Below are 19036 nucleotides of genomic sequence, written 5' to 3'. Positions count from 1 at the left end.
ACTCAAGAACTCTCACTTATTGTAGCCTTGAAAAAGAGTAAAATACTTCACCATGGAATAGGTACAGGAATAAATATAAACAAGGAGATGAAAGATTATTCAAAATTGTTAGATATTGAAAAAAGAAGTAGATGACAGAAGTAAAGGGAAATATATGCTGTGTGGTATTCATAGATTAGAATTAATACACCAAAATGTCAATACTATCCAAAAGCAATATTATAAGCTAGTTAATTGTATTGGACGTAGCTTAGTTCTAGTTCTAGAATAGTTTGCCCATCGTTATGAGCCCTGAGCTTGAATTCTGATCTCTCTCTCTCTCTCTCTCTCTCTCTCTCTCTCTCTCACACACACACACACACACACACACACACACACACATAGTACAAGTACATACGTAGATTTTTTAAAACCAAATTTGAAAATAGCAATCCTAATGTATGTATGGAATCATGAAAGATTCTGATTAAGGAAAGCAGTCTTGAGAGGGACAAATAAAGTTGAAAGCACCCTGATTCTTAATTTCAAATTGTATTGCAAAACTACAGTGATGAAACAGTAGGGTACTAGCATGAATACAGACATACAGACCAATGGAATAGAACAAAAAGGGAAGACTTGAACCTACATATATACAATTCATTGTGCAAAGAGTAGTCTCCTTATTGTGTTGAGAGAAATATATATATGCCTGCAAAAAAACCCAAATTTGATCCTCATACCATGGACAAAAATCACCTGAGAATGGAAAAATAACTTAAGATTTGACGATAACTAATTATTTTATTATAATGTTTTAATATTTTATTATTTAAAATAATTTTCAATTTTATATGCATTTTGAACTTATTTTTCCCTTCCTTAAATTCTTACATATCCTCTCCTGCTCTCTACTCACTCAAGTTTAACAAAAACCACAACAACCCCACCACCACACACATAAGGGGACAAAAAATAAAATACTACCCAAAAAGAAAAAAACATACCAAACTATAACCAAATAAAAAGCTTACATACATACACAAAAACCCTGTGGAGTCCATTTTATGTTGGCTAACTACTCCTGAGCACAAGGCCTTTCTTCATCGGAGAAAACCAGTTTTCCTTTTCCCAGCATATATAAATGACAGTTTAGCTGTTACCTTTATCTACCATAGTGACTGAATGTGCTCTCTCTCCCCCTCCCACTCCCTCTCCCTCTCTGTGTGTTTGTGTATGGTGTGTGTGTGTGTGTTTCTCTTTCTTCTTCTCTCTGTCTCTCTCATTCACTTTTTAAAAATATAACAAAATAAAATATAAAATAAACCAAAAAACTATCATATTGAAGTTGGACAAGACAAACCAATAGAAGGAAATAGACACAAGAGAAGGCATAAGAATCAGAGACCCACTCCTTTTGCATATAGGAATCAATAAAACTATACTGGGAGCCATAATGTAAGGACAGAGGACCTAGATGACCTTGCAGGCCCTGTGTATGCTGCTTTAGTGTCTGAGTTCATATGAGCATTGATCATGTTGATTTAGAGAGCCTTGTTTTCTAGGACAGAGTGTTCCAACGTCTCTCACTCTCTGCGTTATGTCTGGCTGTGAGTCTCTGTATTTGTCTCCATCTGCTATAGTAGGAAGCTTCTCTGATGATGGCTGAGCAAGGCACTGACCTATGAGTATAGCAGGATGTCATTAGGAGTCAATTTATTGCTATGTTCATTTAATAAAATGCAGTCCTGGGTTTTCTGCTATGTCCATGGGTTTCTAGTCCCAGGTACTTGGTCACCCAAGCAGTGTCAGATGTAAGTTCTTTTCTTATAGTGTGAACACAGTGTCAATTACTTGCACAGTGCCACCATCACCCTAGCATATCTTGCAGATAGTACACCATTATAGAAAAAGGGTTTGTGGCTGGGTTGGTGTGTACATTCCTCTTTTGGTAGTCTGCAGAGTACCTCCCTGAACCAAAGACATCAGAATGTGGGAGTGAAGGCTCTATGTGGTTATCAGCTTGACATCTCCATGTTCAATAAGTTGTGTGGGTGTTGTCTTCAGCAATAGGGCCTTGTTGTCAGTTTGTGGAGAGCAATGTATAGTCTTGGGAATGGTCTGGCTTGTTTGGGTGTTCCCATGGGACCCCTTTAGCTAAGAACTTAATTAGATGTAACCCAATCCTAGAACTGGACACTTAGTTTGGTGATAAGATGGCTAGTTGGGGCTATCTCCCCCATTATTTGTGCATCCCTTTTAATTTTGCTGATCTAAAGTCATTTATTTCTCGTGTTTTCATGGCTGTAATTAACTTCTTTACGTTGGAATTTACCATCTAGCATCTTCTGTAGGGCTGAATTTGTAGATAGATAGTATTTAAATTTGGTTTAATCATGGAATGTCTTTTTTCCATCTATGGTATTTGAATTTTTTGCTGGGCATAGCATACTGGGCTGGGTTCTGTGGTCGCTTAGAGTCCGCAGTACATCTATCCAGGCCCTTATAGTTTTATAGTGTCTCCATTGAGAACTCAGCTGTTATTCTAATAGGTCTGCCTGTATATGCTACTTGGTGTTTTCCCTTGCGGCTTTTAATATACTTTCTTTGTTCTGTATGTTTAGTGTTTTGATTGTTAGTTGCTGAGAGGACTTTCTTTTTTGATTCAATCTATTTGACGTTCTATATGTTTCTTGTTCTTTGACAGCCATCTCCTTTAGGTTAGAGAGTTAGTTAGGCTATGATTTTGTTGAACATATTTTCTGTGTCTTTCATCTGGATTTCTTCTCCTTCCTTTATTCCCACCATTATATTTGATCTTTTCATAGTATACCAGATTCTCTGAATGTTTTGTGCCAGAAATTCCTTAGATTTAACATTTTATTTCACTAAGGTATCCATTTTTTTGGCATGTCTGTAATACCCTAGATTCTCTATTCCATCTCTTGTATTGTGTTGGTGCAGGTTGCCTCTGTGTTTCTTGTCTGCATTCCTAAAGTTTTTTATTTTCAGTTTTCCCTTGATTTGGGTTTACTATATTGATTACTTTGGGTTTTGAACTGTTTTATTCATTTCCTCCCACTGTGTGTGTTTTCATAGATTTCATTAAGGCATTTATTCATTTCCTGCTTTAAGGACCTCTATCATATTCATAAAAGCTAATTTAAGGTATTTTTTTGCTTCACTTATGATGGAATATTCATGGCTTGCTGTGATCAGGTCGTTGAGTTCTAGTGGAGACCATATTGTCCTGGTTGTTATTTTATTGTATATTTATGCTGGTGTCTAGGTTTCTGGGATTAGAAAAATTGTTATTGTAGGTGCTGATATCTGGTCTTGTCTTTGCCGGCTAGGTGTTTTGTTCCTTGCTTCTGTTTCTTCTCTGGATTTTAGGAGTGTGTAGCAGCTGTATCTTTCCTGTAGGAAAATCTTCTGAGACCCTGATAGGTGTTTCAGGTAAAATGTGTTCGTGGTTATTGCAACCTGGGACTTAGAGATGGGCACGGGCAGTGGAGCGGCTTCACATAGAGGGAAGAAAGCAGGGTGTTACTCCAGGATCTTTTCAGTCCCATGGGAATAGGGGCAGAGAATGAGGAGAGGCCACTGCAGAAGGTCTGCCAAAGAACTAGGGATGACTGTGGGATTGGAGGCATGGAGGGCGAGGGGAGGACCTCAAGTTAGCCTACTCTAACTTAGCCTAGTGGCCTCTGTGTTCTCAGGGAGTACCTGCTGGAGTTGGGGCTTGGACAAAGCAGTGAGTAGGGGGAAAGTTTGAAGGGAGAGATCTTTGTGATCCACTGAAGATGGGTACAGGAGGGAAGAGAGGCCTGTTGTTCTGCTGCAGAGCTGGGGATAAGAGTAGTGGATTTGTCTTGGAGGACAGAGGAAGAGGTGAAGATCTGCAATTAGCCAAGCTGCTTTCTGCCCAGGATAGCCTGAAGGTTCCTGCGGGGAGAGACTGCTAAAGTGTGAGGTGGGACCAAGCAGTGAGGTGGGGGAGGAAGGTTAAGAGGGGAAACCCTCTGAAATCCTCTAGAGATGAGGGGGGGGCTGCCACTGCTCTTCTGCTACAAAGCTGGGGATGAGACTGGGGCATTTGGTTTGGAGGAGCAGCAGAAGTAAAGGTTTTCCTCTGGCCTACCTGCTTCCCTTGCTGGAGTGGCCTGGGGGTTCCCAGGGAGTGTCTGCTAACGTTTGGGGGCCGTATAAAGCCATGAATATTGGGAGGAACAATAGAGGAAGATTTGTGTGGTCCATTGGAGATGGGAGTTGGGGAGGCTGCAGCAGGTTGTCTGCTCCAGGGCTGGGCATAAAGCTGGGAACTGGATTGTGAAGAGGGGAGGAAGAGGTGAAGATCTGGACTCAGCCTATCTGTTTCTATGACCAGAATGGCCTGTGGGTATCCAGGGAATGAAGCTAACGAAGCTCTTAAAGGAAAGCAAGAGAATGTCCTTGACTTAGCCTTGGTAACTACTTTTTGCCTGTGACATCACAAATGTAGACAATCAAAATTAAAATAAATAGGATAACATTAGACGAAAAAGCTTTTATGCAGTGAAACAGCCAACAATGTGATAAAGGAACCTATAAATTGGGAAAAATTACTTATAAATTATGTATCTAATAAGTAGTCAATATTGTAAATCTGTTAGGAGTTCTCATACAACATAGTAGCAAATGAGCATAGGATCTGAATAGACATTGTTTAAAAAGAAGTAATATAATAGCCAACAGCTATATGATAAAGTGTTCAAAATCACCAATCACCAGGGAAATCCCAATAAAAGCAACAATGAAATCATACTCATTAGGATGACTATTTTCAGGAAAATACCAGATAATAGATAACTGAGGTTGTGGAGAATGGAGAATCACTGTATACTGTTTATAGGATCATAAATTGTTATAGCTGCTATGTATGGGGGTTTTGATTTCATCAAAATTGAAACTGTTATGGTCCAGCAATCTTGCTTATGGTTGTATACCATAAGGATATAAATTTGGCATGTCACAGAGATGCTGGCACTCCCATGTTCATTGAAGCATTGCTCATAGTACTCAATACATAAAGTACCTGGAAGCAGAAATTGGTGTGTGTGCACATGCAATGGGGTATTATTTAGCTTTAAACAAATAGCAAAATTGGCCATTTGCAACAATGTACTTAATCTGGAGGATATTCTGTAAAATCAAAACAGACCCAGAAAAATATCACAGAATTTCACTCCTGTATTGAATGCTAAAACTGTGAGTATGTAGATATACGTTGTAGAACAGCAGCCAGTGGAGGGACACGAGGAACCAAGGGAAATGGACAGGCGTTGGCCAAAAAAGTGCAAAAATGCAATAATATAAAACAAGAAAGGCTAGTACAGCACCATCACTGTTGTTGGTAAACATTCCATTTTGGGTTTTGGATTTGTGTTTCTTTTTATTAAAAATCTTTTAAAGTTTTTAATTTTCTTTTATTTGTATATTTTATTGGTGTATTTTATTTTCTTGTATATTTGTGCAGTATGTGAATGTGTGCAGTGCCTGCAAAGGCCAAAGAGAGGCATTGAATATCCTGGAGTTAGAGTTACAGATACACGAGAGCTGCCATGTGGAGTTTGAGAACTGAATCTCAGAGAAGAATAACCAGTGCTCTTAATCACTGGACCATATTCCTAGCCACAATAATTCCATATTGTATATAAAAATTGCAAAGGGTAGATTTGAAGTGCTGTAAGCACAGACAAAAAGGTAACTGTGAAAAGATAGCCACGTGATTAATTAGCTTACCTATAATTATCTCCTTATTCATCATATTGTACATGTTTATATGAGCACTGAACAATGCTGGGCATAGAAATTAGAAAGAAATGTTTTGCTTTACTTGTATGTGATATTCTTCCATAAATTTAGCTGTACCCTTGTTATTTTTATTGAAAAAATTCATATATTATGATCATGCTTTCCCTCTCCCTCAGATCCTTCCTGCCCATTCATCTCCATGTCCTTTCTTTTCTCTTAACAAAACACAAACACATTCTTTCTGTCCCTCATCTGTCTCTGTTTTTGTCTCTTTCTTTCTGTCTCTCTGTCTCTGTTTCTCTCTGTGTCTGTCTCTGTCTCTGTTCTCTCTCTCTCTCTCTCTCTCTCTCTCTCTCTCTCACACACACACACACACACACACACACACACACACACAGAACCCAAAAATGGAATCTGAAATATACAAGCAAAAGACCAACAAGACAAAAAAAAAATGCCCAAACAAAACAATGTGACACAGAAAGTCTACAAAAATACCATTCAGTTTATGTGTTCTGGCCAACAACTCCTGAGCATGTAGCCTACCCTGAACTGTGGTTAATATAACCAGTGAGACTCTGTAACTCCCCCTTTTAGCACTGGGACCCCATTTGGCTTGAACCTATGTAGGTCCTGTGGATGCTGACACAGCCTGTGAGTTCTTATGTGTCTCAGACCTTACTACTTTTAATAATATTCTTTTAAAAATGTAAAGCTACCAACACTTATTCTAGAATCATGGTTTTGTGACTAAGAGCTGATTGTCCAAAATTCTTAATGCTATGCTACCATTTTCTGTGTATTAATCAGTCATTTTGAGCACTCAACACAGTAAAAGTCCTTTTTCATTCAGCTTTCATTTGAGAATTATAATTACAAAAGAAGTTTGCCTGCTATTTGTCTTCCTCTCCCCTCCTCTCTGTTGCTTTCACTTCCCCCTACTCTTCACCTCTAGTTTCTCAGTAGTTGGAAAGAAAACCAGATTTTATGGCAGTCACATTTTTAATACTTTAAAGTTGATTAAATGCATAATAGGTTTATATCACAGCTGTTTTCCTTTAAGAATGCAATGAGAGGTTAATTTAAATGTTTTATATTTTGATCACAGATGACTAATGATCAGATAATAACAGTATTCACATGACTTATAGATAGTGTTAAAAATTATAAGCATCAAGGATACATAATTGTAAGCTTACTTTTGTTCCTAAAGTTTCACAAATGGAGAATATGTAAATGACTCAAATCCCTTGTGTTTTGTTCTCCTTTATTTCTCTAGTGCTCAGAATCCAACTTAGGGCCTGTGAATGCCAGTTAGTTTACCATTGACCTACATACCCAACCTTTATTATCTCTTACTATTAGTTAAAACTCTAGGTATCATAAATAATGAACATGAGTTTAATTACAAAAGTTAACTATAATAAAAGAATATAAGCAATAATTACTAAATAAATATTATTAACATTTTTGCAAAGGTTGAATTTTGCCTTAAAGAGAGAACATAAATGTAAGGAAAAGAAAGTTTAATTTTGTTAGTCTTTTCTCTTGGGTCTTGGTCACATTTACATAGTTAGTTTTGCCTACTAGGTCTTTGTTTTTAGTATTGGTATTCATTTTATTAATCCTTACTGAACATCTACGTACAGCATAGTATGTTTCATGGTTAGTAGATGAATGGTATTAGTATGAGTGGGAGTATAGGATATGCTTAAATCATAGATTCCTTAAAATTTAGTTCTTCCAGCTTTTAAAAGTTGAAATAAACACAGGTCTCCAGTGTATATATTTTTAATTTACTTGTCTCCTAAAATGGACAGACAGGTTGCTATTTTCTGCATATTGAATTTCTTTGGTATTCCTGTATGTTTATCACATCTGTTAACTTTAGTAGTATATGACTTATTGTTTCTTTTGATGTCCAGTTTCCTGAATTAGAAGCTTACAAGAAACAGGAAAATGGAGTAAAGCTTGTATAAGGAGAACGGTGAGGAAAGCAGTAAAGTACCAATACACATTGTGATGGTTCACTTTAATTATTGACATGACACAAACTAGAATCATTGGGGACAATGTGTCAGCATCCACAAGACCTACACAGGTTCAAGTCAAATGGGGTCCCAGTGCTGAAAGGGGGAGCTACAGAGTCTCACTGGTTATATTCACCACAGTTCAGGGTAGACCACATGTTTAGAAATTGTTGTCCAGTACAAATAAACTCTCCCGGCTTGTAGAATTGTCTGAATTAAGTTCATTTATGTGGGAAGACCCAGCTCACTATGAGTGGCATCATTCCCTAGGCATGAGGTACTGAACTGTGTAAGAATGGAGGATTCAAGCTGAATACAAGCAAGTAAGCATGCATGGATTAATTTTCCTCTGTTCTTGACTGTTGATGTGATTTGACTAGCTGTTTGAAATTCCTGCTTTAACTTCCCCACAGTGAGAGGCCATGGCCTGAATTAAACGCCTTTCTACCCAGGCTTGCTTTTTGTCAGTGTATTTTATCACAGCAACAGATATGAAACTGGAGCTGACATTGGGGATGGATGGTTTGCTTACAGATTATTTGTTAGAGATTATCTGAAATAAAGGAGGTTTGTCATGATACTTTGCATATAGGCAGCAAGAGTCTACTCTTTTGCATATGTCATGTTTTCATTGATTTAGACCTTTTGGTATTTTGTAAGTATAACATTGACATATAACCCATTTACAGCTTAAGTAGACACTATTGCTTGCCTTTTGTGAGAGACTGGACCTAAGAAACATTGCTTTTCACTGAATTGATGTGTATTTCAGATAGATATTTGTCAATTTTACAGATATCCATCTGCTGTTACCATGGAGAAATTATTTTTTCATTTGTTTTTATTTAGAAAAAAATTAGTTTCCTAAGTTAGCATACAAAGTAATTGATTTTATTATGGCATTTTGGCACATATTTTGTTGTGTAAAATCCTTAAAGTTGATGTGCTATGCTGGTCTGGTTGTGGTTCATTGGAGTTGTAGCTGGGTAGTACTATTCGTCACCTCTCTACCTTAGCTTGCATGGCCCCTTTAGGTACCGTCAAAAGAAAGCCAGTCCCAGGGAAGAAGCTTTCAGGTTGAGATTGAGCTCAAGATCTTCTAGTTTCTCATCCAAAGCACATCTTTAGCAATAGGGGACTTACTCTGTATTTAGGAAGGCAAACCAAGGGCAACTGCATAGCCTATAATATTCTGCTTATTCTTGAGACTTCTGGCCAAGAACCAAAAGGCTGGCCTTCCTTATTGGTCATATTTGACTCCAATTTTATTAGCCCTTCTTCTGATGATATGTTATATGTATTCCATTAAGTTTTCCCCTTTCCACCCCTTACTTGTGATTTCTTCTCTCATGGTCCCTTATTTACTTCCATAGCATACTCCCCCACCACACACACACACACATTTGCTGTATGGATTTGGAATGGGAATAAAATCTAGGATCAGCATGTGAGAGAAAATATGCCACTTTTCTTTCTGAATCTGGCTTATTTCACTTAAAATTATGATTTTACTTTTTTATTGTTGAATGTATATGTATCACACTTTCTCTTTCCATTAATCTATTGCTAGACATCTAGCATGGTTCCATTGTCTGGCTATTGTGAACAGTAAAGCATAGGTATCAAAGTGTATTATAGTAGGGTTTAGAGTTCTGTCCTAGTTTGCTTCTCTGTTGCTTTGGTAAAACAGTGACCAAATGCAACTTGGGAAGGAAAGGGTTTATGTCATATGGCTTTGACACCATGATCAGGATTGGTTGGTAGATCATTGAGCAGGAACCTTGATGCAGAGACCATGGAGGAATGTAGATTACTGTCTTGTTCTTCATGGCTTGGTCAATCTGCTTTCTTAAACAACCCAGGAATACCTGCCCAGGGGTGGTACCTACCCCACAATGGGCTGGAACCTTTCACATCAGCCATAAATCAAGATAAGTCCTCATAGACATGCCCACAGATCAATCTGAAGGATGTCCCCACCCCCTACCCCACTAGACCTCCGCACTCTCTGGGGCCTCCAGTCTCTTGAGGGTTAGGTGGATCTTTTCTCACTGAGCCCAGACCTGGCAGTCCTCTGCATATCACACGGATTAAATGTTTTTCTTTAACTAGAGATTTATTTTCTGTGTCCTCTGTTCTGTTAGTCTGTGTATATATTTTTGTGACACTCCCCATTTTCTTTGTGTCAGGTATTGTGATACCCCAAGCATTAGTCCTTCTGTTTGTGGTAGCCTTGGCTGTTTGTGACCATTTCTATTTCCATATAAATTTTAGGATATTTCTCCAGTTCTGTGAAGAATGTTGTTGGAATTTTGATAGGGATTGTGTAAAATTATAAACTTCTTTTGCTAATATAGCTATTTTTATATTAACATGGAAAGTCTTTCCACCTTCTAATGTCTTCAGCCTCTTTACAACATACTGTAAAGTTTTCAGTATAGGAGTATTTTTTGTAGTTCTTGTAAATGAAATCCTTTTCTAATTTGTTTTTGCTGAATTTCTTATTTGTATAGAAACAGTGCTGATTTTTTAAATGTTGATTTTATCAGATTTGAGAGATTTTTCAGTAGAGTATTTGGGATGCTTCTAAGATTGGATCGTGTCAGAATATGGGTTGATGTTACTTATTTTTTTTTATTGTCTTAGTGTTCTAGCTAAGCTCTATATTGAATAAAAGTGGAGAAGGTGTACACTCGTCTCATTTCAGTTTTTAGAGGAAATGTCTTTGAGTTTTTGCCATTTCATATAATTTTCGCTATAATTTTGTTCATATACTAAAACATGTTGCTTTTCTTTTTAGTTGAACTTTTTTGTCAGTTGTCTTCTGGGTCTACTGAGATGATCATGTAATTTGTATTCAGTCAGTGTATATATTGTATTACATTTGCTTTTGTTGAGCCTTCCTAGAATGAAGTCAGCATGGTGGTTGTATTAGTTAAGAGTTCTCTAAACGAGAGAGAGAGAGAGAGAGAGAGAGAGAGAGAGAGAGAGAGAGAGAGAGAGAGAGTGTCTATGTGTGTAAGGGAGTTTATTAGAATGCCTTACAAGGTGTGGTCTGGCTACTCCAATAATGGTTGTCTCCTGGTGGAAAGACCAAGAATCTTCAGTCCAGGAGGCTAGATGTCTCAGCTGGTCTTCATCTTCATTAGAATCCTGAAGAAGTGGGTTGTAATGGCAGTGAAGGAATGTCTCAGCAGCAGAATTGGTGAACTTGACAGCAAGAAAAAAGGCAAGCGGACAAAAAACAAAAGCCTTCCTTCACACCCTTTTATGTAGGCTCTCACCAGAAGGTGCTGCTCAGGTTAGGGTGGACTTTCTGACCCCATTGAAATAATCAGAAAATTCTTCACACACGTGTACAGCTGCTTGAGTTCTAGTCAGTTTCTTATAGAGTTAACCACCAAGATTATCCATCATAGTTATGATGTACGATCTTCCTGGTATGTCCTTGAATTTTGCTTGCAAAGATGTTGTATCTATGCTCATAAAGGAAATTTGTCTATAGCTTAAGTGTTTTCTTCATTCCAGTTTTGATATCAGGGTACAATACTTGTTTCATACAATATATTTGGTAGTGTTCCTTCTCTTATTATTTTATGGGACAGTTTTAGAACTATTTGTGTTACTCTTCGTTTCCAATGGGTAGCACTCAGCAGTAAATCCTGCTGCGGAGGCCTTCATTACGATATACTGCCTCGGTATATTGAAGATCTTCTTGATTTACTTTGGTAGGATAGATGTGTTTGTACATTTATTTGTCTCAATTTCCCAGTTCTTTCTAGAATATATGTTTTACAGGTATTCTCTAATTACCTTCCTAATGCCCTGGAGTCTGTTGTAACATGTCTCTTTTAAATCTATACATTTATTATTCTAAGACCTTTTTGTTTCTTTCAGGTAGTTTGACTAGATGTTTGTCAGCTGTGTTTACCTTATAACAGAATCAATTCATGTTTGAATGAATCTATGTACTTTTGGTGTCTATTTCATTAACTTCTGTCCTAATCTTTATTATTCTTTGTTATTTACTGCATCCAAGTTTGGCTTGTTCTTTTTCTGGGACCTTGAGGTATATCATTAGGTTATTTTTGTGAGACTCTTTTTTTCAATATAAAAAAGACTTCCTAGGTGTAGACTTTCTGCTTAGAATGCCCTTAGCTGTACCACAAAGTTCTAGATAAGTTGCACTATCATTTCATTTGACTCTTAAAATTTTATTGTTTTGTTTTTCAACATCCTAAAACTGTCAGTTCTCAAACATTGTTCAATATCAAACAAGTATTTCTTAGTTTCTGTGATTTCTCATAATATTAGTTTCTAGTTTTAGTCTACCATGTTTTGCTTAGATATTTGAAAGGATTTTTCTTTCTATTTGTTTAGGCTTGGTTTGCACCCTGTAACGGGACCAATAATAGAGAAAGTTCTGTAGGCAGTAGATACCTGTTTACATCTGATTGATCTGTGGTCTGATTTAGCGCTGATGTTTGGTCTGTAGTTTGGAAAAACTTGTCTAAAGATGAGAATGTGATAATGCTGACTCCCACTGTTATAGCAGAACCTTTGAATGCCTTCAGTATTTGTTTAATGAAGTTGTGAGTGCTGTAAATACCTATAGTTGTTTTATATTCTTATTAAGTAGTTCTTTTTTATCAGTATATAATGGCCTTCTTAATCTTTTCTAAGTAGCTTTGGTTTGAAATCTATTTTATTAGATAGCAGAATAGCTTTTTTTGGTTTGTTTGTTCTCTTAAACTTATCCCACAATTCTTGGAAATTTTGGTCATGCTCATTAAAATGCATGTCTAAATAAATAATTGTCTTTCACCCCTGAATTTTGTTCTTCTGTATGGCTATGTCTATAGGTGATAGTTTCTGCTTTTTCATTTTTATATTTGATTGATCTTTATTTCCAACATTATTTTTTCCCAGAGTTTCACTTCCTTGCTGTATTTTTTCTTCCGTGTTTTAAAATTTATCCTGTAAATTGCTGAGCATTTTATCTACTTTCTCACCCAGGTCTTCAATAGGTTTCTGTATGTCACTTATTTGTTTGAATCTTCTGTTTTGCCATTGAGCCTTTGATTGTATGATGCTGAAATACCTTTCTGATGCTTGCTTTCTGGTACTAAGGACTTAGGAGCTTCTGGCCATGAAACAAGAAAACACAACAGAGAAATACTTTCCCCACCACACAAGGGGTAAGGGTGGGATGTTCATCCTAAAAGCTTGTTCAGGTATGATACAAGCTAAAATAAAACAATGATTACAGTATAAAAGTCTAGAGTAAAATAACAAAAATAAGAAATAAAATAAAATAGAAGATATTATAACCACAATTATTATCATTTCTAGTCACCATGATGTGGCTTTTCTCTCCTCCTGGATTGTCTTCTGTAGCAGTGTCTAAGGATAGGGAAAGTAGGGAAGGATGCTTATTATCTCAGTAATTCAATCAAGCTAGATTTTCATGTTTCTATTATACTTTCCCATAATTCCCCAGATTAGACTCTTCACCTACTAGTTAAATAAATATCAAAGATATTTATTTATTTTATGTATATGAATACACTGTAACTGTTGAAGACATCAGAACAAGTATTGGGTTCCATTACAGATGGTTATGAGCCACCATGTGGTTGCTGGGATTTGAACTCAGGACCTCTGGAAGAGCAGCCGGTGCTCTGAACCACTGAGCCATCTCTCCAGCCCCTCTTCTTAAGCTTTTAAGTGTAGGATGTGTAGGGAAACAAATCTCAGCTGTAGACTCCTGTATGTCACTTCTACATCTGTTACTCCAATCTGTGTTCCAGTGGCCATAGCTCTGGTTATGTTATAGTAGATCCAAAACCTGGTTGTGTGTCTTTAGCCAAGTCTGTCTCTCTGCAACCTTTTCTTGTGAAACGCATGACCAGGAGGAGAGAATACCTGCCTGGCAAGTTACTCAAACTCTGCTCTGGAAGCTTGCTGTGGCTAGGCACTGGTCTGTGTATAAAAGCCATTTAAAAGGGAAGTGCTGTTATAACCTTTGGGGATTTTAAAAGCAAAGATATAAACTAATAAGAACAAATAAAAACAACAAGAAAACTTGATATTATATAACATGTAAATAAATCCACTTGGATATTTTAATGAGTAATATAGTTTAAGCTTTATCCACACTTTTGTCTTTTTAGGCATGTATTAAAGATGTAACCAGCCCTGTTAACATTGACAATGGTTTTAATTTTAGGTATGCTTTGAACAAAAGAATAATCTTAGAATATTAAGTACATTCTGAAATTCTATTCTAACTTTTTAATCTTTTCAATAGACTACAGAATCATTAAGAAATTCTACACAGCAGAGATGGGGAAAAGACAACTCAAGACAGTTACTAGATGCTTCAAAGGTAAGATTTAGCCAACATTTCTACAGCTAGTAAGAAAAGTTTGCAAGCTCATGGAACATTTACCAATTTATGCTGCATATTTACTACATGTTTTACATTTCAGAAATACTTTCCTTTCTCTTGTTTTTATTATAAATACTAGCAGGACGGTATATTTCTACTAAGAGTGCAGAAAGAAATCTTGGTATTATCTAGCACTGCAGAAATCTGTCTGAATCCCTTGAGATCAGTGCCAACTAGAGGAGCATTTCAGAAAGCTTTTGTAAATGTAATGGCAGCTTTTTGACACCCAAATTTATCCTAATTTGTGACTGATACATAGAAATTGCCATTTTTTCAGATGCGGAACATTCCTTTACCTTAGAAGATGTTCAGATAGTAGAATACCATGGAATTCTAAGTTCGTTAGAGCCCCAGGGATAAGTGATGCTGAGTTTAAATATTGATGAGGCTTATTTTCATTGTTAATTTAAGAAAACATATCTTTCTATAATTACCACTGCTTCAAAATGAGACATGTAAATCTCTATGATAGAAAAAGAACAAAAAGTTATGAGGCTATTTGCACCCTGGGAACTTTATTTTTCCCTTTGTTTAGTAATTGTTTGCCATTAAGGCACAAAGCATTGTTCTAATTTATGGAGAAACTGTACAAATGAATTTGTTTTCCACTATTAAATTAAATCTTTAAGTAGAAAATATGTTCAGGCTCTCATTATCGAAGATATCACCCAATTTGTTTATATTTCAGTCTTCTACTTCATTGAAGACCTCATCATATTATGTGATATTTACCAGAACCCTTACTACAACTTGGTGCTTAGCCTTTTAGAGGAAAAAGGTCAAACAAGATGCTATCAGAATAAAAATCACCTTTTTATGCTTCCCTCTTACCAAGTGCTTTACAAGTGTTAATCTAAAAATTGATAACACATTTATGACTATTATTTTCTATGTGCCATTAGTAAGACAAGAAGATACTTTTACTTTTTTTTTTGGATACTATATATATTTACATTTCAAATGTTATCCTGTTTTCCCACTCTCCCATCCTTCCTCCCCACTCCCCTGCTTCTATGAAGATGCTCCCATTCCCACCCACCCACTCCCACCTCAACACCCTGGCATTCCCCTACACTGGGGCATCCAGGCTTCACAGGACCAAGAACCTTTCCTCCAAGTGATGCTGAACAAGGCCATCCTCTGCTACATATGCAGTTGGAGCCATGGGTTGTTCATGTGTATTCTTTTCTTAGTGGTTTAGTCCCTGGGAGATCTGAGGGTCTGGCTGGTTGATATTGTTTTGTTCCTATGGTGTTGCAAAGCCCTTCAGCTCCTTCAGTCCTTTCTCTAACTCCTCCATTGGTGTCCCCTTGTTCAGTCCAATGGTGAGCTGCAACCATCCTCATCTGTATCAGTAGGGCTCTGGCAGAGCCTCTCAGGAGATAGCTATATCAGCAAGCACTTCTTGGCATCCACAATAGTGTCTGGGTTTGGTGTCTGCTTATGGAATGGATCCCCAGGTGGGGCAGTCTCTGGATGGCCTTTCCTTCAGTCCCTGCTCCACCCTTTGTCCCTGTATTTCCTCCTGTGAATATTTTGTTCCCCCTTCTAAGAAGGAATGAAGCATCCACATTTTAGTCTTCCTTCTTCTTGAGCTTCATATGGTCTGTGACTGGTTTCTTGGGTATTCAGTGAGTACATACCATGTGTGTTCTTTTGTGACTGGATTACCTCATTCAGGAAGATATTTTCTAGTTCCATCCATTTGCCTGCAAAGTCAATGTTTTTAATAGGTCAATAGTACTCCATTGTATAAGTGTACCACATTTCCTTCCTTCCTTCCTTCCTTTCTTCCTTCCTTCCTTCCTTCCTTCCTTCCTTCCTTCCTTCCTTCCTTCCTTTCTTTTTCCATATAAAGGACAACATTTAATGGGGCTGGCTTACAGGTTCAGAGGTTCGGTCCAGTATTGTCAAGGCAGGGGAGCATGGTAGCACTCAGGCAGGCATGGTGCAGGAGGAGCTGAGAGTTCTGCAACTTCATCTTCATCCATACTTCTTTCTTTAGAGACTTAAAGTTCTTGTCATACAGATCTTTCACTTGCTTGGTTACAGACACAGCAAGGTATTTTATATTATTTGTGACTATTGTGAACGGTGTCGTTTCCCTAATTTCTTTCTCAGCTTGCTTATCCTTTGAGTAGAGGAAGGCTGCTGATTTGATTGAGTTAATTTTGTATCCAGCCACTTTGCTGAAGTTGTTCATCAGGCTTAAGAGTTCTCTGATGGAACGTTTGGGGTCACTTAAGTATACTATCATATCACCTGCAAATAACGGTATGTTGACTTATTTCTTTTCAATGTTTATCCCTTTGATCTCCCTCTGTTGTGTAATTGCTCTGGCCAGGACCTCAAGTACTATCTAGAATAGGTAGGGAGAGAGTGGGCAGCCTTATCTAGTCCCTTATTTTAGTGGGATTGCTTCAAGTTTCTCTCTATTTAGTTTGATATTGACTGCTGGTTTGCTGTTTATTGCTTTTACTATGTTTGGATATGGGCCTTGAATTTTTGATCTTTTCAAGACTTTTTTTCATAAAGAGGTGTTGAACTTTTGTCAAATGCTTTCCAAGCATCTAATGAGATGATCATGTGTTTTTTTTTTCTATGTGTTTGTTTAAATGGTGTATTAACATTGATAGATTTCCATATATTGAACCATCCCTGCATTTTTGGGATGAAACTTACTTGATCATGGTGAATGATCATTTTGATATGTTCCTGGATTCAATTTTTGAGAATTTTATTTTGTATTTCTATATCGATATTCATGAGGGAAACTGGTCTGAAGTTCTCTTTCTTTGTAAGGTCTTTGTGTGGGTTAGGTATCAGATTAACTGGTTTCATAGAACAAATTGGATAGTGTTCCTTCTGTTTCTAGTTTGTGGAATAGTTTGAAGAGTAGTGGTATTAAGTCTTCTATGAAGGTCTGATAGAATTCTGCACTAAACCCATTTGGTCCTGGGATTTTTTTGGTTGGGTGACTTTCAACGACTGCTTCTATTTCTTTGGTACCTGGTATCTGTCTAGAAAATTGTCCATTTCATCCAGATTTTCCAGTTTTATTGAACATAGGCTTTTATAGTTGGATCTGATAACTCTTTTTAATTTCCTCAGACTCTGTTCTTATGTCTCCCTTTTCATTTCTGATTTTGTTAATTGGATAGTGTCTCTGTGCCTTCTGCTAAGTCTGGCTAAGGGTTTATCTATCTTGTTGATTTTCTCAAGAACAAGCTACCTCCTGGTTTTGTTGATTCTTTGTATAGTTCTTTTTGGTTTTTACTTGGTTGATTTAAGCCCTGAGATTGATTATTTCCTGCTCTGGGCTCTTCTTGGGTGTATTTGTGTTTTTTTTTTTTTGTTCTAGAGCTTTCAGATGAGCTCTCAGATTATTAGTGTATGCTCTCCAGTTTCTTTTTGGAGGTACTCAGAGCTATGAGTTTTTCCTCTTAGCCAGCTTTCATTGAGTCCCATAAGTTTGAGTATGTTGTACCTTCATTTTCATTACATTCTAAGAAGTCTTTAATTTCTTTCTTTATTTCTTACTTGACCAAGTTATCACTGAGTAGAACATTGTTCAGCTTTTATGTGTGTGTGGGGTTTCTGTCGTTTCTGTCGTTATTCAAAACCAGCCTTAGTCCATAGTGATCTGATCGGATGCATGGAATTATTTCAATCTTCTGGTATCTGTTGAGGCCTGTTTTGTGACCGATTATATGGTCAGTTTTGGAGAAAGTACCATGAGTTGCTGAGAAGCTGGTATATTCTTTTGTTTTAGGACAAAATGTCCTATACATATATCTGTTAAATTCATTTTGCTGTTAGTTTCACTATGTCTCTGTCAATTTCTCTTTCTCTGATCTGTCCATTGACGAGCGTAGGGTGTTCAAGTCTCCCAGTATTAATGTGTGAGGTGCAATGTGTGCTTTGAGCTTCAGTAAGGTTTCTTTTATGAATGTGGGTGTCCTTGCATTTGGGGCATAGATATTTAGGATTGAGAGTTCATCTTGGTGGATTTTTCCTTTGATGAATATGAAGTGTGCTTCCTTATCTTTTTTTTGAAATTTTTGGTTGAAAGTCGATATTAATCATATTAGAATGGCCATACCAGCTTGTTTCTTCAGATCATTTGCTTGAAAAAATGTTTTCCAGCCTCTTATTCTGAGGTACTGTCTTTGTCACTGGAGTGTGTTTCCTGTATGTGGCAAATTACTAGGTCCTCTTTCCATATTCATCTGTTAGTCTCCATCTTTTATTATGAATTGAGTCCATTGATGTTAAGAGATATTAAGGAATAGTGATTGTGGTTTCCTGTTATTTTTCATTGTTAGTGGTGGAATTATGTTTGTGTGGCTATCTTCTTTTGGGTTAGTTGAATGAAGATTTTTCTCATCTTTTTTTCTAGGGTGTACCTTCCCTCCTTGTGTTGGAGTTTTCCATCTATTAATCCTTTTTAGGTCTGGATTTGTGGAAAGATATTGTGTATATTTGGTTTTGTCATGGAATATCTTGGTTTCTCCATGTATATTAATTTAGAGTTTTGCTGGAGATAGTAGCCTGGGCTGGCATTTGTGTTCTCTTAGTGTTTGTATGACATCTGCCCAGGATTTTCTGGCTTTCATAGTCTCTGGTGAGAAGTCTGGTGTAATTCTGTTAGGTCTGCCTTTATATGTTACTTGACCCCTTTCCCTTACTGTTTTTAATATTCTTTTCTTAGTTTTGTGGTTGTTTTGACAATTATGTGATGGGAGAATTTCTCTTCTGCTTCAATCTATTTGGAATTCTGTAG

General features: G+C 37.0%; 1 protein-coding gene across 1 annotated transcript in view; it reads left to right on the top strand.

Annotated features, from left to right (window-relative positions):
• Abcb7 (ATP binding cassette subfamily B member 7) overlaps positions 1-19036 on the top strand; it is a 145808-nt gene that overhangs the window by 59681 nt on the left and 67091 nt on the right. Inside the window, exon 2 of the mRNA XM_032889792.1 lies at positions 14113-14190. Within this exon, the coding sequence (XP_032745683.1) occupies positions 14113-14190 (78 nt within the window). The remainder of the gene's footprint in view (positions 1-14112; positions 14191-19036) is intronic.

This window comes from Rattus rattus, chromosome X (genome assembly GCF_011064425.1).
Source record: "Rattus rattus isolate New Zealand chromosome X, Rrattus_CSIRO_v1, whole genome shotgun sequence".
Taxonomy (NCBI): domain Eukaryota; kingdom Metazoa; phylum Chordata; class Mammalia; order Rodentia; family Muridae; genus Rattus; species Rattus rattus.
Note: the sequence above shows the minus strand (reverse complement) of the source record. Positions and strands in the feature narration are given on the sequence as shown.